The sequence below is a fragment of the Bacillus rossius genome, chromosome 1 (genome assembly GCF_032445375.1).
Source record: "Bacillus rossius redtenbacheri isolate Brsri chromosome 1, Brsri_v3, whole genome shotgun sequence".
In the NCBI taxonomy this organism is placed as follows: Eukaryota; Metazoa; Arthropoda; class Insecta; order Phasmatodea; family Bacillidae; genus Bacillus; species Bacillus rossius.
In genome coordinates this window covers 94,423,266-94,448,926 of record NC_086330.1, presented here as the reverse complement: position 1 = coordinate 94,448,926, position 25,661 = coordinate 94,423,266, and the positions used below count along the sequence as shown (strand labels likewise).

Below are 25,661 nucleotides of genomic sequence, written 5' to 3'. Positions count from 1 at the left end.
ACGGTCACATGTGGACCGCTGACATAAGACATGCCACGCGCGCCTGGCTGGATTATAAGGGTCGTCGCTACCCTCCTCCGCTCCCCGTGCATCTTCCTGCCTTGGTGCCATTATCTATCGCTGAGCAGCCTTGGGAATCCGCGGGCCGTGGCATGAGCGAATGACGCTGTTCTCGACGCTTCGGGCGTCGGGTCGGCGCGGCATGACTTGACTCGCCCCAGCTGCTCTCGCTAGTTCTAGAAGGACGCCACAGACTATTGAAGCAAGATTTCCGGCCTCCGTGGGAGTTTTGGGGGTGGCAGAGTCTCGCGACGGTGTGGACCGGTGAATGTCGCGGGCGCAACGAGAGTTTGGCGACAGAGTTCTGCAACGGAGTTCCGCAGTGAGTTCAGCGATGGAGTGCGGTGAGAGTTCAGCGATGGGTGCCATTTGAGCCCGTGACGAGTCCCGTGACAGTGAGTGCCGCGGTTGCTGCGAGAGGTTGGTGACAGAGTCCTGCGACAGAGGTTTGTGGTGAGTTCAGTGACAGGGTTTTGGCAACAAGAGTTTGGCGGGGTGTGCCACGTGAGTTCCGCGACGAGTGCGGCCCATATTAGTAATCAGTGAAACTGTAACTGTGAGAAAAAAACTTAATTGGGCTATCTCTTACGAACCCAGTTCCCCTACAACATTATAAATCATAACAATATGTAATCTACTTTTATATAATTTAAAAAAAAATGAAAATTATTGAATGTTATCTTTTTAGTTTATGGTATTATACAGTTTTTAAAAGTAGTTTTATGCAAAATGATTAGTTAGAGATTTAAACATGACAATTATGATAATAAAAAGCTCCAACTCCCATACAGAGGTAGGGCTGTTCGATACAGTGTATTTCAGCAGCAAATTTTAAAATAAAAATCCTATATTCATTTTTTTTTAAATATTAAAAATCAATAATATTAACATCAACAAAAAGTTGCGTACTTCAAAACAACAGCTTTTACACATCAAAAGCCTTTTAAAGTATCAAAACTCCAATGCTGGTGAAGAAAATGTTTTTCCTAATTTCCTGTAAAATTTTATTTTTCGGAGGTAGGGCTATTGAACAGGGTGTATCAAAATTCATGTTACAACACTTGAGGGTAGAAAGCTCTTATTATTTGCAACCATTTTTGCCAATAAACTTGTTGCCGGAAACGCGTAGTTAAGCCCCTGTAGCCCCAGAAAGAGTCAGCGTAGGCAACCCGTTGTAGTGTTATGTAGTGGATGTGCGGGCATTCGAGTAGAGAAATAACCTTTTTAATCATGGCACAGATTTTAATTTCACTCTCAAATCAATCACAGCTTCGGCTTTGTTTCACAACATTGAAATTGTTGCATACGTTTTAACAACGTGACAGCCTAAAGCAACGGCTCAAAAACACGCCCACCTTGAGCGACACAGAGGTGGCAACGGCGAATCATGTTTTCATGGATACGCTGGAGCATGTGTAGAGTCGACCTTATGATTTCGAATGCTTCAATGATTCGCTGTGTAAGCTCTTCTACCGTTTCTACTGGCGTAGCGTAGATAAGCCCTTTTACGTAACCCCACAGAAAGAAATCTAACAGGGTTAGGTCCGGTGACCTTGGCGGCCATGCGACAGGGCCCGCTCGTCCAATCCATCGGTTTGATATGTTTGGTTTAAATACTCTCGCACTTGCAGGGAAAAATGAGGTGGTGCCCCGTCATGTTGGTACCATATCACACGTCGGACATGCAATGGAACCTCTTCAAGAAGACCTGGTAGTTCGTTCTGAAGGAAGTGGAGGTATCCGGCGCCGGTAAGTCGTGGCGGAAGGAAAAAAGGCCCGATGAGTACGCTGTCAACAATACCGGCCCACACAATAACTGAAAAACGTTCCTGGCAAGCTGTAACACTCGTAGCATGTGGATTGACATCATTCGAAACATGACTGTTGTGCGAATTGAAAATAGCGTCTTGAGTGAACTTGGCTTCATCGCTGAATAAAACCGCTAACTCGGGGTTCCTCAATACTCTTCGAATGTACCAACGAGAAAAGGTCATGCGAAGAGGATAGTCCGCCGGACCCATGTGTTGCACTTTTTGTAGGTGGTATGGGTACAAGAGTTGCTCATGAAGAACTCGCCAAACAGCCATTTTGTCAGCGTCCATATCGGAACCTTCTGCCCTTGTGCTTGTATCCGGACTCTCCTCAAATCTCTGAAGTACATCTTCTTCAAAACTGGGAGTACGAACCCTGCGTGAAGCACCAGCATTTGGTCTTGTGACGGCACATGTACCAGTATCACACATTCGCTGAGTAAGTCTTGCAAACATGGTGTGAGCTGGAATCCTACGACCCGGATATCGTTCTTCGTACAGACGATGGGCGGCTCGTCCATTTTGTCTAGCTTCCCCGTAAACAAGCAGCAATTCCGTGTACTCACTAAACGTGTACTCCATTGAGCTCCACTAAAACGTCGCCCTTTTCAGAACCAAAGCGAAAGAAATGACACCACGAGTTTGCTTGTACGACAGAACAGTCAACAACAGACCACCAGTGATATCACAACACACTGCGACGGGGGTCAGCATTTGACATCGTACAGTCCTCTAGAGCGCTGCCCGGCATCGTAAACACGTAATCCACCACAGCATCGTCTGTATCGCACAAAGCCCAACGGGTTGCCTACGCTGACTCTTTCTGGGGCTACAGGGGCTTAACTACGCGTTTCCGGCAATGTTTATTGGCAAAAATGGTTGCAAATAATAAGAGCTTTCTACCCTCAAGCGTTGTAACATGAATTTTGATACACCCTATGTTATGGGGTTAGAGAACTACTCAAAAATTATCTTTGCATAATTTGTGTGTTTTAAAAATGAGCCTAAGTCATTAATATACAAACTAATTACTAAGCGATGTGTAAGCATTAAGAATGCTTGCATGATTGAGTTTACTTGTTAAATTAATTTATCTTGTATATTATTCTGCTAAAACATTATATTCTATTATATGTAAATATTTTTAGTTAATAACCTAGCCATACTGTAGCAAGATTTCTTTCAGTTTCATCGTTGTTCTCTAAGCCTATATATATTATTTCATCAGTTTCATTTTTTTTAGTATGTGGCCACACAAGATACATTTTCAACGTTGATTTTACTGCTTTGCAATAGCGTCCAAGTAAAAATAGTAGTTAAAAATCATTCTCTTTATATCAGTCCTCCTTGGTGGCTTAGCAGAATGAAATTAGCAATATTCTGACAATAAAGGATTGGAGCTCTAGCGTTCAGTGAAGCAAGGTGGCTTCTGTGTGAGGGGCGGTCTCAAACCCTTAGAGACCCCACACAGAGCCAAGAAGTCAGTCACCAGCTTCTGCAAAGTGTAGAAATTTATGCTAAACCATTTCCTGCAAATATTTTATATTTATATTGTCCTAAAGTTAGGGAGTACACAATATCATTGTGATAGGTAATTCCTCACATCTCCACATATAATCATAACACCATCTCTATAGATTAGTCATATCATGCATACCCATCATAGGTGCAAGATCAAAAACATAATAAATTTTTCAATCCATTTAGTTTCTACATTTTAATACAAAATTCATACTAAATATATTGCATTCAGTGTTTTTACCATTTGAATTATATAACATGTTTGTAATTTGAGTAAAGGTTTTATCAAATTGCTAATTGATTTAAAGTTTTTGGTTACATTTCTGTGCAAAATAATGTATTAACTTGCAATTTGGTGTTGTATGCTGTATTGACATTCTTTGCAGTGTTGTAGTTTTATTTCAATTCACCCTATAAGGTTGTATGTACATATCAGATACTGACAGCTTTTGCCAACTTACTATTAAGTTTTTTTAGTAAAAAAGGTTTACTTTATTTACTTTGTGGAAATTGAATAAATTTGTGTAAATAGTACACTTTTTTTCTTTCTTAATAAAGGCCTGAACTGAAGATTTATAACGATTTAAAATTTTAATATAATAATAGGTAGTTCAAGTAACTATTCTTTCGTTCTTGTCATAAGTTAAGCATCTTAAGGAATTTGCACATTAGGCTATAGAAAATACTTTGATGGCATTAACTTCATGTAATACTTACTGAAACAACAGTTATTGATAATATGCTACCATTTACTGTGAACTGCCATAAGCACTTCTCATTGGTTTATTCATTATTTGTAAGCTGCTTCTTTAAATTAAAAAAAATATATACTGGATACAACAAGGGTTTTATGAGGATTATTTTTTTTTAGGTGTAATTGCACCTCATTATATGCACTACTCATTAGTGATTTCTCATCAAAGTTTTTCTTAATTTTGTGAATAAATTTTCAGAATATTAAAAATAGCTTCCGGATAATCTTTGTTTAGCTAGAATGATAATTTATTTTTTAAATGTTTGGTAATTTTGAGAATTTTATACAATGCAAATATTAATTTTAAGAGAGTTTTGTACTATTAATAAAATTTTCAGCATTTGTATAAAAAGTATCGAGAACAATTATTTCTTGATATGACAGTACATTGCAGCTAGCTCGCACCGTGCAGGCTCGATGGTGGGGGTGTGTGACTTTCAACATGCGCCAAGCGCCAGTTGCCTGTGAGCGTTCGTTTAGGCTAGATCGTGTTTTAGTGGAACCTTGGCAAGTGACCTGGTGCAAGCACAAAATGCTGTGAGCAATTGAACAGCAGCACACCATCAAATTTTGTTTTGGACCGGGGAAATCAGGTTCAGAGATATTGGGCATGAATAGTCAAGGATGAAAGCATGTCACAAACTGCAGTTTTTAAGTTGCACAAGCTTTTCAGAGATGGCCAAGAGAGCCCCGTGCTGGACGGCCGTGGACATCAAGAACCGACAACATGCAGCATGAAGTGCTGAATTCAGAACTCAGTGTGCGCATGGTCACAGATTAAATTGGCATTGATAAGATGTTAGTGCACACCATTATTACTGAAAATTTGGCTTGCGAAAGATATTTTCTCGAAACTCGTCCCGAAGGTCTGGACGAACGACCAAAACCAGAGGCGAGTGTCTGATTGAAGACGATCTCAACCCCCTTACAGTCCCGACTTGGCACCAGCAGACTTTTCCTATTCCCAAACATGAAATCCTCCTTCAAAGAACACCACCAGGGACCCTAAATACCATCAAGAAGCTTGCACACATACCCTTAAGAACCTTTTGCGATCCGCCTGGCAGAGAGCCTTCGATTCGTGGAAAAGCTACAGGCAAAAGTGTGTCTATACTCAAGTTTCAGTTAGCAATATCTCAAATCTATTTTTCCTAAACTTTTCTCCGTACTTTTTATACAAACCCTGTATATATTATATTCTCTTATTAAATTTTAATTTTACTGCTTCAAATTTGTATTCCATCTAAAAGTGAGAAGATAATTTTACATTTTTCTAAGTGAGGTAGGTTGCTAAATTTCTTTAGCTATGTAAAGATTTCCAACTGCAAAGTTTGGGAAATGTTGCATGTTACATATGGTCAAATGTGACATGTGTGAAGTAATAGTGGTATTGTGGGTAAGCTGAGTTCTGTGTTTTACCTAGTTAAATGTACACTGTGAGTTGTGTGTTATACTTGATGCATGGCAACTAACCAATCTGGCTCTTTCTGTTTTCAGAGGCACATGCAAGATAGAGTAAAAGTAAACAGTAGTTTGTGCCAGTTTGCACATTTTGGCATTGCCTCTATTTTTGAGTCGTATGTTGAAGCCTGGCCATCTCCATAAGAGTTCCAGGTGTATGGCAAATATGTACATTTTAAATTTTGTCTGGGGCCCTGTTGTGTCTTTTCAACGTAGAAAGACATAACTTTGTGTTGTTAAATTGAACAAAGTTGCTTGGCAAAAAAAATGGATTTGAAATTTCCACAAGTACAGTTTGTGCACTGGAGCTTCGGCTCTGATCAGTTCACGGCATCTCGCCTGCAACAGATGTCCTACTGCTTTTGGTGGGATTATCGTTGAAGGTGGGTGCTGTTTCCTGTAGTATCTGTGTTTTATTGGTCTAAAGCCGATACTCATGTACATCAAAGTTTGAAAAAAGGCCACCAAAGACTATACGTCGCATTCCTTTTTTTGTGCATCCACACTCATTTGACTTTGCCAATGGCTAGTGATGGCTCAAACCACAATTTTCTGAAAGTGAAATCACAAAGGATACTTTGTTTCTACCCCTCAAATCCAAATTTAAGTCTTAAAGATGAAAAAATAAAATTATGGACAAGAAATAAAATTTAAAAAAAATATTTACTGTGGTGTTAAAACATTCAACTATTTAAATATTTGTTTCTTAAAGTATGTTTCCTTATTCAAATATATGATTTGATTTACATTATTGCATATTAAAGTACAATATCTTTGGGAACTGTAATGGAATCAGTCAGGTAAAGGCACAACTAGACCTAGTAAACTTAAGAGTTGGCAGTGTTTAATAATTAAATTTGATACATTTCTTCCAATATTTTTCTTAGAATTTTTTTCTATAAATCTCAGATCATTCAAATACTAGATGTTCTTTGGTATTTGAAGGTTCGAGGATTCGACCAGCCCATCTTACTGATTTTTTTGTCTCTCTTCTTCCAAAATCAATCATTACTATATTTTTTTCTGGTTAGTAAATATACCGTAAACCAAGGATTTTAATACAAAAAATTATTTTGTAGTAAATGTAAGTATAATTTACATAACTGTGTTAACAAAAGAAAATTAAAAGGCCTATGTAGCATTTTCTCTGAATTCTCTGGTTAGTAATGGTCAGCAGTACAAGTTTCGTTATGTCAATAATGGGAAGTCTGAGAGAATACTCTCGCAGGTCAACTCATGATTATGATTATTTATTAACAACACACAGAAAGCCAACTGTATTTTCATGAATTGCACAGTGTTGGGAACTCCTTGAAATGCAATTAAGTTTAGCTGAAAATATAGTACAACCAAAAATATAGAAAACTTATACACTTAATCCTTAAGATATATTTACAATAAAATTATAAACATACAAATTACAAATATCTGTGTTCACCATGAAACTGATTATCAAAAGTCATTATTTAAGATTGTATTCTCAAACATTAACCTAGCCTATCTTTATAAACTTAGTGAACACAAATAGTTATGAAATATTTGGTTTCAGATTTACAAGGGGACACATTCTGCAATTTTACAGGAGTCCAGATATAAATCCTAATATGGTGGGAATATTTAGTATTAATATCAACATTGGAAAGTTAGGAACATATTTTATTTGATTTTTTTTAAAAAATATTCTTAATAAATGTTCAAAACAAAAAGGCACGAGCATTCTACCCCTGATTGGAAGTACTATTATTATTAATCATATTAATAATCAATGTTAGTAAATGTCAATGATTTGGTAGTAATAAAAAAAAATGTCAAGAAACTGATTTTTTCCCTTGTTTTTAGCACTTTGTTAACTTATAATCTGACAAAAAGTAAGTTTTCTGTATTATTTCAGATATCTCATGGTAACCAAAAAGTGTAGATTTAGAATGTGTTGGAAAAAATGAATGAAGGCTTACATTTAGAGCTTACTTTTTGCTTGCTATAGCTGTTGAGAACTTGTAAATAAAATATATAAATTCTATAAATAAGTATTATATATTATAATATCAATATTGCTTTCTATAAATCAGGAATGAGCTCTTTTTAATTTGTTTTTTTCTATAATTAAAAAAAGTAAAACAAATGTTAACACAAACAAGTGACAATGTAATCTTAACTACATTGGAACACTTTTTTTTTTGAAGGTGGTAATTTTATAAGAAAACTATAGAAATGATTTTAAATGAATTTTTATCATTATTATTAATTACAAAGAATTTTCACTTATACAAGGTTACAATAATTAATTATAGCTTGTAGGTTCTCCTAAATGATAACAGAATTGATAATAGGACTTTCTATCATGGGTAGATTGTGTAAGATGATTTGGCAATAACCCTATTAATGAAATGTTTGTTGAGTCTAACATGCATTTAGTTTGCATGAAATTTTTTTTACTAGTTGCAGTCTATTATATTCTTATATAAGAACAAAACTGTTAATATAATTTAAATATCATTGACTAAGCTTATGTGTTGTTTCAGCCTTATGAAATATTTTTGTATTTGAAAGAAATATTGCAGTATAAATAAAAACAATTTATTCACATTTTTTTTTATTTGTCATACAAGTGTTTGTTAAAATAACAAAGAAAACCTAATTTTTTTTATTTTTGAAATAAATGACTTAGTTTAATATTTGAAAAGAACAAGGGACATAATTATGTAAACAATTATTATTAGGTGGTAAACCATAACTTAAGTTTTCTTTTTGCTTAAATTTTATTAAAGTTATCTTATAATTCAATTTTAGAATCGTGGCTGTATTCACAAAATCCTGAAGTACTGAGAGGAGACTATCATTATTATTTACATATTATTGAACAGTCAAATTATTGTGAATGCCATTGATATGGTTGTAGTTTGCTTAAAAATCATCTACTGTGTACCCAATAATCTGTGATGTATTGGTAACAATGAATTATGCTTCTATGTTTATAGTTTTTATGCTCAAATAACCAGCTGTGTTTTTTATAGTTGGGTTAGGAAAAAATACGTTAATTATAGAGGACCACATTTATGGATGTGACTGTGGAATAGTCTTTGTAAACTAACATTTATTATTTGCTAAGTTCCTATTTCTAAACATGTAACTTATACTGGACTTTCACCACATTGTAAGTTCGTGTCGATTGTATACTTTTTGATGTGGCCTTCTGATGGGTTCAGCTTTATCATACCGGCTCTTTATCATTGTGCATGACTAGAACATTTGATATGTGTGAATTTCATTTCCAAAAAAGTCCTAGCTTGGTTTATAATCACTTCACTAATAAGTAGTTGAAACATATTCACAATGTTTACTCATAATTGGTTTGGCTCATTGTATTCTATTGGCACAAAAATTTTCTCAAGTTGATAAAATTTATTTTGCTCAAACCAAGAGGCAGAGTCAGATAACTGAGTATGTTGCTGTGTATTTAACTCACTCTTTGTGTACATTCTGAATAAACTAAAAAAAATTTCTTTAATATACAATAAATGTGTAGTAATTGTAATTATAGATTTTTTTTCTTAAAAAATTAGTTGTAAAATAATATTAATACATATAAAATATTTGGAGGGATTATAAATGTTTTACAATGTTAGAATAGTAGTTTCCATAATCAGGAAACTTTTTTCTCCTCTTTTTAGCAGTTTGTTAACTTATAATCTAAGAGTAATTTTTTCTGAATTATTTGATTTGTCTCATGGTAACTAAAAGCTGTATATTTAGAATGTGAAAATAGAAAAAGGTAAATGAAGGCATATATTTAGTGCTTACTTTTTCATGAGGAAACATTTAATAGGAATTTCTAAATCTCGGAGGGAAAATGTACATTTGGTAGGGTAGCATTGCTAATTTCAGACTTTGGGCTTATAGTCATCTTTCCATATGAGTTCCAAATCTAGCCAGCTACAATGCTGTGTTTGAGAGGTGCTTAAGTAGCCACGGAACCATGATGATGTGGTGCCACAGATGTGGAGGACGTAAAGTTCGTGATCAACTTTGATTACCCGTCATCGTCGGAGGACTACATCCACCGCATTGGGCGCACGGGACGCTCACAACAGACGGGCACGGCGTACGCCTTCTTCACCCCCCATAACATGAAGCATGCCGACCAACTGATCTCGGTGCTGCAGGAGGCCAACCAGATGGTCAACCCCAAGCTGAGCGAGATGGCAGAACAGGCCAAGTACGGCGGCTACGGGGGCAAAGGTAGGGCTTTGTCTCGCTGGCTGAGGATGGACCATATTATCACACTAATTATTATTTTATCCCACATCATCTATTGTCACATCATCTCAGTTGGGTAAATCAAATCTTATCAAATCAAACTGAATAGTTATTAATTAATATAGTTCATGCTTTAATCAGCAGGTATGCATATTAAAATATTTAATGTGGTGCATCTTGGTTTAAATATACCAATCTCCACTGTCTTAATATGAATACACTTTCAGCAAAAGGTTACAATATGAATTAAATTTAATATGTTTAGAATAAGATGTATGAATTATATATATAATTTATACTTATATATATATAATTTATACTTTTGCTTTTTTATTGGATACTTCTATATATTATTTGTATATATAATCAGTACCCAATCACAATTTACATCAAATTTCACATATGTACCATTAAATGTTGTCTTGGATATAACACTTGGATGTGATCATTACCAGATTAATATTATAAATATTTTGTTCTTATAGATGTAAATATGAAAGCAGTTCAAATATTGTAGATCACTATTATCAGTTTATATAGGAATAAATTCATTATTATTTTATTAACATAATTTATTGTGATTATAATTGGAGGGTCTGATGCCATAGTGAACCAAGTCCAATTTTGCCATTTTTGAGATAGAACTAATTTGTAACTCACAAAGTGATATTCTTTCATGTGCTAAAGTGAACTAGGTTGTATCATAATTAGAGAGGACGAAAAAGGGAAATTTTGTTATAGCATACTGGACAATTGTGATTTTATGTGGTTGGCAGAGTGAACCAGGTCTCAGATAAAATGGCGCTTATGCAGGACAACGAAAACAATCTGTTAACTAAAAACGGTGATAATCTGTTATGTTGATGACACTAACGCCGCACATCGCAGCATTCATGGTACTTGTATGGACCTCGTTGTTCACACACAACACACAAACTTGCCGCGCCCGTCGTAGCCGCGTCCCGCCATAAACACCCTTGTTTACAACAAGACACGACTGCTGCCAACTTACGAAAGGACACAACACCTCCTCCCTACTAAAAGTTCCTTATAACAGTACAGTAAAACCTTGCCAAATATCTTACTACGCTATGCTACACTAGTGGTACAGTACATAGTCCTCCCACTTCTTGGGTCGGTGGCTGATTCTCTGTGGGTACCGTCGTGCTCCAGCCGCCTGGTCGCTCTCCGATGGTTCCGGATCCTGGGCGAGCCGTGCACTGGCGCTCCTAGAGTCACTGGCGCCTTTGTGCTCCCATTCCGCGATAGGCTCTCCCAATGCTGGTCCTCCCCTGATGCAGACGCTGGCTGGATCCCTCTCGATGGATGGCTGGATGAGCTGTTCCGCTGCCAACGGTTTCAATCGTCTTGAATCCCCGAAAGGGGTTTGTGTCATCCTCGCAGCTTGCGGTGTCTTCTACTGCTGCCTGTTGCCGCCTGTTGCCGCCTGTCATGGGTGCTGCGAGTGCCGTGCTCACCCTTGGGCTGCTCTACCCTAGGTGGAACCTGGACCGCGGCACATTTCTCGATTGCTTCATTGAGCCCTCCCCTCGCAGGCAGGTGCCCATCTGCCTCAGCCGATCCGCTGGGCACCCTGTGCCTGATTTGATCCTTGTGGCGCCTATGCTCTCCTCCGATGTCGTCCTTGACTATAAATATCTGGTGACCCTGTGCGCTTAGTACTGTCCCAGGCAACCACTTGGCATTCTTGTAGTAAGCCCTGTACCACACTGTGTCCCCTGCCTTGAAGTGTCTGCTATGGCGCTCAGCTGGTGGCTGTACTGAGGGCGACTTGCTGGGGTTTGGTTGAATCAGGTCCAAAGCTGTCCTAAGGGCACGACCCATGAGCAGATCAGCTGGTGTCTTGTGACTTCCAGTGACTGGGGTGGTACGCAGTGCGAACAATGTTCGTGCTAGCCGGGTCTGCCAGTCACCCATGCCCCCCTTTTTAAGTTTCCCTTTGACCGTCTGGACCATGCGCTCTACCTGCCCATTACTAGTGGGGTGAAAGGGTGTTGTGCGCACTAACCGGATACCATTTTTCCTTGCGAACACTCCCAACTCGCTTGACACAAACGCGGATCCGTTGTCAGAGACCAAACATTCTGGAATCCCATGAATGCTGAAAATGTCCCGCAGTTTGCGCACCACACATGCTGATGATGCAGACCTTACTATTCTGACTTCCGGCCACTTGGAGTAGGCATCAACAGCGAGAAGGAAAACCTTGCCCTGGAACGGCCCAAAAAAGTCTATGTGTACTCTGGCCCATGGTTTGGTTTCTGGTTCCCAACTAGCTGGTACACATTGGGGTGGATTGGCCTGTGACTGTTGGTATTGCTGGCACAGCCCTATCATTCTCTCAATGTCGTCGTCCATCTTCGGCCACCACATGTAGCTGCGTGCTATTGCCTTTGATTTCACCACGCCATTGTGAGCTGCGTGGAGCACTACTAACAGCTCCTGCCTTAGTGCCGAGAGGATAACTACTCGGCTGCCCCAAAGGATGCACCCCTTGTACAGGGACAACTCGTCCCGTCGTGTCCAGTACGGGCGGAGCTCATCAGCCACTGCGCCACTCTGTGGCCAGCCACCACCGCAATACTTCTTGACCGCACCCAATACTGGATCTGCCTCTGTCAGTGCAGCAATCCTGGCTGCTTCAATTGGGGGATCTGGCAATGCCTCCAACATCAACACGTCTCCCGCAGCGGGCACTTGGACTTCCGTAACCTTCAATGGCAACCTGCTTAAAGCATTCGCATGCGCAATGCTTTGTCCTGGCCGATATGTGATCCTGTAATCGAACATGGACAGTAACTGGCTCCAACGTGGCAACCTCGGCGATAGAAAATCTGGCGTTTGCCTGGTGGGGTCCAGCAACCGCAACAGGGGTTGATGGTCTGTGATAATTGTGAAGGGTCTCGCTGTCACATATTGCCTGAACTTTATCACCCCGAACATTACTGCGAGCGCTTCCTTTTCTATTTGTGCGTAGTTACGCTCATGTTTGTGCAATGTGCGCGACCCGAAAGCTATGGCTTTCTCACTCCCATCCTCTTCCACATGAGCCAGAACTGCCCCCACGCAGTACTCTGAAGCATCACATGTCAATGACACAGGCCTCGTTGCATCGTAATGTACTAACACTGCGTCTGACTGAAGAAGCTCTTTTACAGCATGAAAAGCTTCTTCGTGAACCTCAGTCCACTCCCATTTATGCCCAGCATCCAGGAGACGGTGAAGTGGTTCGGCTTTGCTGGCCTTACCCTGTAGGAAACGGTCGTAGAAGTTGAGTAGCCCTAAAAAAGCCTGTAGTTCCCTTTTGCAGGTGGGTGCCGGTGCAAGGTGTATAGCATCCACTTTGGCTGTTGTTGGGTGTATGCCAGCACTGTCTACGCTGAACCCCAAAAATTGAACGGATGGTGCAGCAAACATGCATTTATTCTCCTTCAATCGTAACCCAGCTGCCTCTAACCGACCCAGGACCTGGTTGACCCGCTGCCAGTGTTGCTCAGCGGTCGCTCCCATGATGAGGATGTCGTCTAACAGCACCGCGACTCCTTCTATCCCTGCTAGTAAGGTTTCCATCAGTCTCTGGAACACCGCTGTGGCACACTTGATGCCGAAGGGCAACCGCCTGACCCGATACAGACCTTTCATGGTGTTTACCGTCAGTAGGTCGGCGGTATACTCATCCACGGACACCTGCAAGTATGCATCAGCCAAATCTAATTTAGTAAACATCTTACCACCGGCCAATTTGGAAAAAGCCTCATTTGTAGTTGGTAAAGGGTAAGTCTCGCTTTGGCATACCCGATTCACAGTACACTTGTAATCGCCGCACAATCTGACAGAACCATTTGCTTTACATACAGCAACGATGGGTGTTGCCCACTTAGAATACACTACTGGCTCGAACACTCCCTGCTCCACGAGTCTTGTCTATCTCTTTGCTTACGGCATCGCGCAGTGCAAATGCCACAGGTCGACACTTACGAAAAATTGGTCTGGCATCTGGCTCAATGTCTATGCTCACTGGGGGCCCTACATAGTGCCCCAGGTCTGCGCTGGCAAACACGTTAGGGTGCTGTGCGGCCATGCTTGCTGCTAACGAGTGCATGGTGTGCACCCCTTCCACTGAAATTCCGAGGGGCTCTAGCCAGCTCCGCCCCAGTAGACTCGGTCCACGCCCATCTGCCACTAAGAGTGGTAACTGTACATCTGCAACATCCGTCTCGACACGCACTTCCAGCGCCCCTAGTACCCGCAGCTTCTCCTGGGACCAAGTGTGGAGAAGAAGATTCGCGGCCTTAAGCTCTGGTCTGCTCGGCCATAACCTCTCAAAAGTTTCGCTACTTATAACGGTAAATCCGGCCCCTGTGTCCACCTCCATTTCTAGGTCTTTACCGTCCACCTGTACCCACATTTTGAAAGGCGGGTGATTCCTGGGGGTGCTTGCTTGTAACTGGTAGAGACTGTACAGGCTAGAGTGCTCGCCGGCTGGATCTGGTCCATCCGCTACATGAAAAGCCCCGCTACTAGGGTTTGTTTTGGCCCCTCTGGATGTCCCCTGCACCCTGGAACCATGTTTCTGTTTCGATATGCATGCCCGTTCAAGGTGTCCCAGCTTGGAACAATAATTACATTTTGAGAAACGGTGTTTGCAATTCTCTGGACTGTGCGATCCATTACAGCGCCAGCAAGCCTGCCGCTCGAGTGTGCGCCTGTGTGGCCCGCCCTCACAAACCAGATTAGACTTGTTCTGTCCGGTGTGCCGGTCCTTGGAGGTACCTAGGCCTAACCGATTTACTGCTCCCGTCAAACCGCTCACTTCCCCTCTTAGATCACTTGCGTTCCGACCCGCTGCTTCGGCCGCAGTCGCCATATCCAGGGCGGACTGGAAGGTTAAATCAACCTTGCCCAACATTGCGTGCTGCAGTGTCTTGTCGCGCACCCCACACACCAGGCGGTCCCGTAACACTCTGTTCAAATCTGTGAAGTTACAGTGCGCCGACAGACGCCGTAGCTCGGCCATATACTCTGAGATGGACTCACCCTCCTGTTGATCTCGCTTGTGGAATTTGTAAGTTTCCACGATTTCGCTCGGCTTGGGGTTGAAATGATTGGACAACGCTGCTAAAATGTCAGTGATATCCACTTCACTGGTTGCTTTCGGCAGGCACGACGACGCCACTAAAGTGTACAATTCGGCCCCGCATACCGTAAAAAATATGGCTCTCTGCTCCTCTTTGTCTGTAATCTTATTCGCTATAAACAGGTATTTCACCCGTTCCACGTACGTCTGCCAGGCATCCCGGCCCGGAACAAACTCACCAAATGAGTTCCACGACGCCATTTAGGTTATGCTGCCGTGGATTATCAGGTGCCCGATGCGACCCGAAAACGCGTGGTTATTCCGACCTCGTCGCCAGTGTTATGTTGATGACACTAACGCTGCACATCGCAGCATTCATGGTACTTGTATGCACCTCGTTGTTCACACACAACACACAAACTTGCCGCGCCCGTCGTAGCCGCGTCCCGCCATAAACACCCTTGTTTACAACAAGACACGACTGCTGCCAACTTACGAAAGGACACAACATAATCATGATGTGAGTGATGATTCATTAGGTCTCTTTGATGCAACAAGTGACGAATATATTCCAGATACTGAAAATCCAACTAGTGAAGGTAAGTAGTAATAATATATTTTGTTAAAATAGTTTTTGTAATGGTTCATTTTGTAGATGGCTTTGCTATTTGGTTCATGTGCCATAGTGTACCATATACTGAAAATTGCTTTAGAGCGCTCTGTTGGTGTGAACAGTTACTACTTATACACTGTTCACTTCTGGGGATACAGAGTGCAGCACTTGCCTCTGAAACCTTGTAAGCAAGCGATACAAGTGACGGACAAATGTTGGTTCACTTTGGCACATGAAGTAATGCTCATAACGCTAGTTCACTTTGGCTAAAGAAATAAATTTGGTTTTTACTCACCTGTGAACCAAATGACTTAAATACTTTACCTCTTAAAAATAAAGTAAAATAACATAAAAAAGGGATAGTTTTGTTTATTTGTGAAGACAAGTCTACATATTAAATAACCATGCAAACCATACAAACAAATATTTGTATAAGAATGGCACAATCTTCTACACTATCTATAATAATAAATGCTAAGTGCTACGCAATTATTATCAATGAGAAATGAAAAATATATTTTAATGTGTGACCGTCTAAGTTTAAAATGCCTGTCCTATTAACAAAAAACTCATTAAGCAAAAGTGTAGCTTTTAAAGCAGTTCATATTACTGAATAATTGATATGTATATTTTTCCCCTGTATTTAGTCATAGAATAATTTGTTGCACTGTGATTATATTTGCAAAATGGTAGCAATTTTTAGGATTTGTAATTACAAAAATTATATAATATACATAATTATTTTGTTACATTATTAAAACATTACAGATTTTGATGCACCTAGAAATTTAACTAACCAGCTGAAAATAACTTGAGTCCTTAATTTATTATGTGTGGCTTTCATACATCCTTCACATTAAGGGGCCTCCCTACATGTACCTACTAGAAATTTTTTTCAGTGAGTTGATAAAATGTTTTTCTTGTTGAGACTGTTAAACGTGAGTTCAATGGTCAGTAGGTGTTCTCGGGGATCTCTCGTCCCCCCTATTATTCTGGTATTGCTCCGTACACTCATTGCCCAAATCTCTAAGTTAAATAATTTACTATAGGCATTTTGTAATTTTGTGTTGTTTGAGTGGCTGACGAAATAGAATACGGTTTTAAGCATTGTATATTATTTGTTGCAGATGAAGATGGTGAACCAAAACAAAAAAGAAGAAAAAGACATGGAGGTAATCCAAAGAAGTGGAAGAAAAATATTCGCAAAAATCGCCGCAACAGTGGTAAATCTTACACTTCTGTCAGAGGTAAGAAAGTGCAAGCAAAGTGTTTCAGAAAATACATCTGCATATGCAGAAATAAGTGCAATTCAAAACTTCACGTACAAGACAAGAAGAACTTCTACCTTTCGTATTGGACAAATGGAACATTTGAGTCTCAAACAGCTGTAATTGCTCGTTCAGTTAAATCTTGCCCAAAGGTTAGTAATAAGGGGAAAAAAGATACAACAAAGAAAAGAACATTCTCTCGTGAATATTTTATTCCTTCTAAGAATGGTGATATAAAGGTTTGCAAGGAAATGTTCCTGCAAACCCTCAGCATAGACAGTGCTCGTGTTCATCGGGCATTGGAGAAAATGGCAAGTGGTAACATTCTTGATAAAAGAGGACGTCACACGCCAAGTAACAAACTTTCTGCAGACCGCATCAAGCATGTTGAAGATCACATTTCCTCTTTTCCAGCATATTGTAGTCACTATTGTCGTCAAGATAATCCAAATAAGAAATTCTTGAACCACAACCTAAATTTAAGTATTATGTATCGACTCTACAAAGAAAAAATGTTGGTAGTATTGTCAGCCAATCAATGTACGAAAAGATTTTTTATTCAAAGTTTAATCTAAGATTTAAGCCACCCCATAAAGATACTTGTAAGCTGTGCGACACCCTGGCAGTAAAAATCAGAGCAACTGAAGCAGAACCAGGCAGCGAACAGAAAGTTGCTTGCCTGTCTTTCCTGAAAACTGACACTGAATTGCACCACAGGAGGGTGGAGCTAGCACGTACAACAATGCTAAATGACAAGAAGGCTGCAATAGAAGGTAAATGTTCTGTGTTAACATTTGATTTGCAGAAGACTATCATGTTACCAAAGGTTCCAACAGGGGTAGTATATTACAAACGTCAATTGGCTTGTTATAATTTAGGAATACACAACTGTGCGACATCTAAAGGGACAATGCATCTGTGGCGTGAGGGTGTTTCTGGTCGAGGTCCAGATGAAATTGGATCTTGTTTGCTCAAATATCTGAGTACATTTCCTTCGATGGAAAGGCTTGTACTTTGGTCAGACTCGTGCGGAGGACAAAATCGAAACATTAAATTAGTAGTCCTTTTGATGCACTTAGTGTCTGACCCCTCGTGTTCAATTAAGGAAGTTACACAGAAGTTCGCCATCCCAGGACACAGTTATTTACCCAATGATAGTGATTTTGGTCACATTGAGAAGAAAATGATGAAGCAACAACATATCTTCACTCTTGATGAGGTAAAGAATATCATTGAAACCTGCAGAGTCAAAAAGGAAGCATTTGATGTGATGATAATGAAATCCTCGGATTTTTACAGATCCGACGAAATAACACACGCGATAACCAATCGCAAACAACATGATGGTAAAAAAGTTTCATGGTTGAACATACTCGTTTTGCGTGTTTCAAGAGAAAAACCTTTCGTCATGGAGTATAAATACAGCCACAATGAGGATATCCAGTTTGAAGAAGTCAGTTTTGCTAAACGTTCGAAAGGCATTCAGACACCATTACACAAATTGGTACTCAAACAGACTCAGCCAAAGCCTATCAAAGATGTGAAAAAGGACATAGTCCATGCTGCCATTTGTTCCCCCAGTCTACCACACATTTTACCATAGCATCTTAGCGGCTACTACACAGACAGTTCGACACTTTGCGCCACTAGAGAAATATCAAATCAAGAGAATGAACCAAATGAGTCTAACACGATTAACTGTTTACAAAGCTGCGCTGAAGACCCCAGCGTTCCCACAGAGACAGAAGACAGTGAAGAGTACTGGGATAGTGAACAGTTTGAAGAAAATGCAGACGATGATCCCACATGGGAGAGGAAAAACTAATTGTTTTATCCGAGCAATATATGTTTAGAGCATTATATGTTTAGCTTTTTTTTTATAAATTTATGAAGGTCTTTTCATGGTAGTATTATATTTTACTACAGACTTATCTGAATACAGCATTCTCACACAATGAGAAGAGACACTTGAGTATTTATTTCTGGGAAGTGAGGAATGAAAGTAAAACACGTAAAATTATCATACTTTCCAGAAAGAATAGCCATTGCCTTTTACTTATTGTAGAATATATTTGGTATGTGATTTTAAATCCAACAGCGGTCTGTGTAATTATACTGAACTAATATTAATACAAACTAGTTAAGCTGAACCAAGTTTTTGAACCAACTTAAGTCTAGTTTAGTTTGCTTCATATGCTATAAGGAACTAAGTTAATTTTTTTGTATTATTGTTGTATTTATATAGTTAAGAATGAGTTCAAACAAAAAACCAATCATGTTCTTTATTATGAACTAGATTAAGCAAGATTATCTAGAAATATAAAGAAAATTACTTTGGTTCATTATGGCTTTATTAAATTATGCACACTAACTCTTGTGCCATTCTGAACTAAGTCTTGTATTAAAATTGTTTTTTATGGCCTACAATGTGTAAATTGTTTCCCCGTTCTTAATATTAAGCTTACCTTCGACTAGAAAAGCATAAATAACCTAATCAATAAAAAAAAGATTATGTATATTCTAAAATTCAGGGTTTGTGCCTAAACTAAAACATCAATTTCCCAACATTTAAGATTTTATACTTGGTTCACTATGGTATCAGACCCACCAATTTAGCTCAATCGTAAATCTAACAAATATTTTGTCATTCATCTTTTTACGGTAGTGCAACGGTCGTTGGTGATCTTGGTAACACCATCCGAGTGGGTGGATGTTTGTTGAGCGTTGTCGGGCCAACTCACGTGTGTCTGGCTGGTTGATTGCGGTTGGCCTTGTTCCATGCCTTGTTTGCCTTCCTCGTGGCCATAGTTGTGATTAAGCTTTTGTAACCTGTCACATGCAAGCAGTTGGTCTATGAATTTCTTCAGGTTACCAAAACTGCGCTCTGAGTATGAAGGTAGCTGTGCAAGTAACATTGCCATAAACTCTTTGTCGTTCATCTTTGAGGTACCAATAAGGTAACTTATATGTGCTTCCAATGACTTACTTTATTTGGGGTCTTATTGCTCAGCAGGTAATAGCATCCATAAAATGTCTCGAGTCCTAACTTTTTCCATTTTACAATTATTTAATCCTCACACACATTCTTTATTATAGAGACCATAAAAATTTCAATTTAACTATTGAGGAATTTCGGTGGGTAAATGGCACACTGCAACTTAGAATTAATCAAAGACAATATAATTTTCAAATGAATATGAGCCAGTGAGCGTACAACCTACATCATTATTAGATTACTGTTTTTCACCTGCCTTTCTTTTCTGCCTCACGAAGCCCACCTCTACAGAACCTGTCAGTGGCGTTGCTGTTGTGGGAGGCTATAGGTCAGCTCAGAAGCACTGCCGCTTATCGAGACACTTGATGTACCATTCATCTTTTACCATATACACCCTAATTACCGTATTTACTCGCAAATAGGTCGCTTTCGCATATAGGTCGCACCCATAATTTGAGGTCTTGAATTTGGTATTTAAGATTCCCCCATATAGGTCGCACTGGTAATTTAATGACGCGAACGGCCGGCGCGCCGTGCACGAAAGAGTTAACGGGTACTGTAAAACTCCGCTACTTCAAGAGCTGATAATGGCGTGATAAATTGTAACAAGTACTCGTAATAACCGAATATAGAAAATTGAAGTCAAGTTAGATTCCTGACTTCTTAAAATGTCTTAATTGTAGACTATAACTCGAAAACAGTGCTTTGTATTGAAAAAATGCACAGAATAAAAGTTGTAGCAAATTTAATTACGAATAAAAAAGGCCTGTTATGATTTTTTATATCTACAGCGGTTTTAGTTTTAAACGTGCGATTGGTCTGACGCGTGAGGAAGTTCCGGACACAGATAAGATAGTGGCTGGGGAAACCATTGCTTCTCCCCTTCCCTTTTTCTACTTGTTTGCCATCCAGGTGCAACATCGCCCTTCGTTTACTTTTTTTTTTTTTTTTTTTTTGTGTTTACTGCGTGAACATTTTCAACAGTTTTTTCCCCGTTCTTCAAAGATGCCATTTAAATCTTTCGTTGCCTTTAATTTTTTTTGTGTGTGTGATTTCTTGTTATGAAAATACGCTTGGTTAATTAAGATATAAGATCAATGCTATCCTGAAATGCTGTGGCATGTTTTTGGAGTAGATAATCACAGCGACAGACCGACAGGATGCGCTCCCGCCCTTGCCGCCAGCGATGTTTATTTTGACAGCAAAAGCAATAATCCACGACCCTTCACAGCGTAAAAAAAAAAAAAAGACACATTCGAATGCAGATGGAAAAGTAACTATGCAGTAAAATAAATATATTTACGGCCCTGCTAAATTTTTCTATTCAATAAAATTCGAGGTATTAGTGATTTTTCAGCAGAAACTGCTGTGTGACTAATAAACAAATTGTATCATAATAACTTATAAAGTATTTATTAAACGGCAAAGGACAGTCGTATAAGCCCATAAAAATATTTTTTTTTACCGAGAATGGATTATACAAACTCAGACCTGCCAACTCTCACGATTTTGGTGTGAGGCTCACGATTTTAAGGTCCATCTCACGCCCTCACGCCAAAATAGTGTTTCCTCACGATTTTTCGGGGCCCCAAGATTTTGTTTGTAAAAGTTACAAAACAAGTTTTACGAAAGCTTACAGTAACGAGTTTCCATCAATACTCGAGTCACGTAAAGGAAGCAATTTTGCGTTTTGTAGCGTGTGCCGTGCCTATTTTTCTATCTCGCATAGTGGAAGAGGAGACATTGTGAAACATGTCGCTACAAAAAAACACAACTAACACGTGAAGTGTATTGCTTCCAATAAAAAAATTAGTTTTGCTGTGAACAGTGATAATAGTGTTACACGAGCAGAATGTTATTTTAATCTTTTTTAGTTGCGGCCCTGCATGATCACTACACGACAGTGCTAAATTATGTTCAACTAAATTAAATCTGCCGCCTATAATTTGTTGAAATAAATTTTGAAGCAGAGACCATGTAACTAACATATGTACAGGTATGTCACTTAAATTTAAAGATTCTCATTTGTTGTTTTTTTATATCTAACCTGTATTTATGGGCCTGAAAATTTTTATCGAGGACCTCATGATTTTTTAAATTTGAATGTTGGCAGGTCTGCAAACTGGCTTTTGCCGCACGCTGTGTGGGAGGGGAGGAGGATGCTGACAGTTTCTCATGCAGAAGGTTGAAATAAGGGAGGGAATGTGTTGAAATGTTAGTTGGAAAAGGGGGGGAGGGTGTTTTTACATGGTATGTGGCTCTGGGAGGGATGAGCCTTGAAGAATTAGCAGGGTATGGGAGAGGTAAGCGTCACGTCACGTATGACGTCAAGCCGCCGCTACCACCAGGCTGGCCGGAGGAGTTTCTTACGCTCTCGCAGAAGCTACCACAGTGGCTTTTCGTGTGGGCGGGTAAGATAACATGACAGCTGAGACGGCTTTTCGTGCGATAGTGGACGCGCCAAGCTCGGCAAGACACTGCCGCGTGGACAGTCTAGAGGGGTGGTATCTATTTTTAGCAGTCTTTTGTATGCCTGCCTGCTTACAGTACAGCTCTCGCCAAGATAAACGTGAACACATAGCGCCCAACTAAGTGTGAGACTTGTTTTTCAGCTGATTTTACTCAAATTTTCGACTTTCTCTGCTCAAATTTTTCACGGTTTCTCAAAAAACGGTCGTATAAACGGAATGGACGCATCAGAAGGGGGTCGCATCGGCGGGATTCTACTGTATTGCAAAAAAAATTCCTCAAATATTTTAAAAAAAATTTTCTTCTCATATAGGTCGCACTTCATTTTTTCCCCATCAAAACTGGTAAAATTGCCGCGACCTATATGTGAGTAAATACTGTAATCATAACTTTTGTTCTAATTCCCATATAGCACATAAGTTTCTGCCATGTAATTAGGGTAACATTACCTACATTTCTTAAAGTTTATCACAAACAATATTTACTGCATCTCTGCCATTACTGTCTCTTAAGTCTGCATGCTTCCAGTTCTATCTGTCCCTTGCTTATTGTAAATTCTCTGGATTTCATAAAGAAGGGAACAGCTAGTAGAGATGAGGTGCGATGTGCATGCTCTGTTGTGGCAGGAGGGAGAGGGGGGCGAGCCAATCACCAAGAGGACGATGGCACGACCCTGCCCACCGCGTTTGGCTACGGTGGAGGCAGGAGCCGCTACAACAGCAAGCCTGCCCGGAACTACGATGCGGATGGCGTGAACGGCTGCTACGCAGCCGGTGGAAGCCAGGGGCAGCTCACGCCTGTTGGCCAGGTAGCCCCGCCCCCTCCCACAACCAACTACTTTGCACAGCAGCTGCCGGCCATGCGCTTCAACACCCCTCCGCCATTTGGCAAGTACACCCAACCTCCGGGCAGCGTGCGAGGAGGTTTCTGTTTCAATCACGGCCCACCCAAGATGTAGGCGTGTTCAGTGTTTCTTTTCAGTTCCTTTATACAGTATTATTTTCTTTAGCATGTCATTAGTGTTTTTCTCTGTATACTTTGTAATGTGATTTAAAAATGGAACTTGACAAGCAAGCTTACTTTTTTTTTTTATTATTCTAGTAAATGTGTTTACATTCCAAATTAATGAACTGAATTGGCCATTACAGTACCTTAATCCTAATTTTTTTCTGTAACTTGACCTAATTTGTAATAAATATGTTGCATCATCCAGATCCAAGTTCAGAATGATTCATAAAAGGACTCTAGTAGATATTTGGCAGTACAAATTAAATATCATTAAGGGTCAACAAAATTTCTAAATATTCAGTTATTTTCTTGTTAAAATACTGTCCAAGCCTACCTATTGCAACAGTTTATTGTTAATTGGCATATATGTATGTATATTGTGTGATCATAATAAATAGGTACATAATGCCATAATTTCACATAATTTAAATATTATTCATTGCTATAGCAAAATTTGGTATATACTAGCTTGAAACTTCTGCTATAGACCAGTTCCAGTGTAATGAATGTTACACGCAATGGTAAATATTAAACTTCTGGGGGTGAGTGGGGTGAAGCACCTACCAATCACCTGCATTTTTCAGCTCTAGGGACACTTGTTTCATATTTCATTCATCTCAAGTCGATTGTTTATTTTCCTTCACATTACTGAGGATGTCTTGATATAATAAGTTAGAGGAATTTCTTTGCAGAGTTTTGTACTGTTGAACATTGAGCAGTCCCTAACAAATTTACGAATGTAGAATGTTTTGAAATATTTATAAAACAGACTGACTATGCACTGACTTAATATTCTTAGCAATTCTTGTGTGCTAAATTTGATGTTCATTTTGATCATGTGTTTTTTTCTTTTCATATTTCTTCTAAATTGACCACGAGAAAAATTTTTGTAAATCAGAAACTTATAAGAATTATTTATCTTGTAGTCCCTAACGAGTAAAGATTTGATTTAAAAAAAGCTGTGAAATACTTCTGTGATACGTTTTATTCTGTAATTTTGTTTTAGTTTGTATTACAAAAAAGACTGGATCTTAGTTCACAAAGCAGTATGATGAAGTGAGGTTATTTTGTAAGTGCATTGAGTGTGCAGTCATAATTGGATTTTAAATACTGTGTGAACCTGTGTGAGGGAAGTATTTGTAAAGTGACCTGGATTTTAACTGGGAATATATTTGTTTTTCTGTATGGACAAAATAGTTCCTGCACAAGTTTACATCTGTGATCTTAGCATTATGGTATTGGCTGTGAGAGTTGGATGGTTACAGCGTGGACAAAAGTTGCTGAAAATATTTTCATTCGTTATCTTCACAATTTCCATTAGTATACACAGTACGGGTGAATGCAGCAGAACCTTGCATATATTGTTTGGGTGTGCAGAAATTTTAGGAATATGTATGTAAAATTTTGTAGCCTGTATCCAAAAATCTTTTACAAGGCAAAGTACTAGATATCTAAGATTGAGCAGCATTGTGTCAAAATATCTTTGTGATTATTAAAACTATCGAAGGAAAAAATAGCATTGTAAAGACAATGTTGATGAAAGTTAGTATATCGTAGGTTGTTAGTTGTTATATTATGTGTATTTGGTTTAAATCTGCTCATATAATTATTTCATTCCTGTAAATTGTGTTTTTTGTTATGTTTAACACCAACTGCATAAACATGTTAGTTATTTAGTCCAATAATCTAGTCCAGAAGAAGTTTTTGTGTGGTTTCTATCACTTAAATATTTTGTTATCACATACACACCCTCAAAGGGCAGTGAAATTTTTTTTCTGTTGGATTGATAAATAAACATGCAGTATTTTTATTGCTTTTTTGTTATTAGAATTAGAATTATTATTATTATTTAGATATTTAGGAGACTTAATTTTGAAACATTTTTAGGAACCAAAAAAAGCAGATTCTGTAGACATCTGCTGTGTTTTATCGCATTGTTTTTTGGTCCTGCCATTGGATTACGAGTGCTTTGTGTAGGTTGTTCTCCCTTATAAAACAATGTATTTTAAAGTTAAAATCTAATATTTATTTGGACATTACCACTTATTTAATTAACGGAAATACAACGTTGTCTGATGTGTAAAAATTTTTTTAAAGACTTTTTAAACGTTATAACCTTTATCTGTTCGTTTGCATTGCCGCTGTGTACCGCTTATATAAATGTAGCCAGCGCTCGGCATCATTCATGTTTGGTTATGTTGCTTCCCGTATAGAGCGCACACATGTAATCTAATATTGATATCGATAGCTCGCCGATTGCATGCAATGTGCACACTCTGTCTAGTGCCGAGTTGCATACATTTGATAGCTCACGCTCTTTCATGGGAAGTGTGTACTACGATGATT

General features: G+C 39.1%; 1 protein-coding gene across 4 annotated transcripts in view; it reads left to right on the top strand.

The window, feature by feature from the left end:
- The window catches only part of LOC134540296 (probable ATP-dependent RNA helicase DDX5), a 113,550-nt gene extending 88,425 nt beyond the window's left edge, over nt 1–25,125 (top strand). For all 4 annotated transcript variants that reach the window (XM_063382965.1, XM_063382958.1, XM_063382973.1 and 1 more), the window contains 2 exons: nt 9,604–9,846; nt 22,934–25,125. In XM_063382965.1, the coding sequence (XP_063239035.1) occupies nt 9,604–9,846; nt 22,934–23,265 (575 nt within the window). In that variant the 3' untranslated portion in view covers nt 23,266–25,125. The remainder of the gene's footprint in view (nt 1–9,603; nt 9,847–22,933) is intronic.
- Nucleotides 25,126–25,661: the final 536 nt, after the last annotated feature.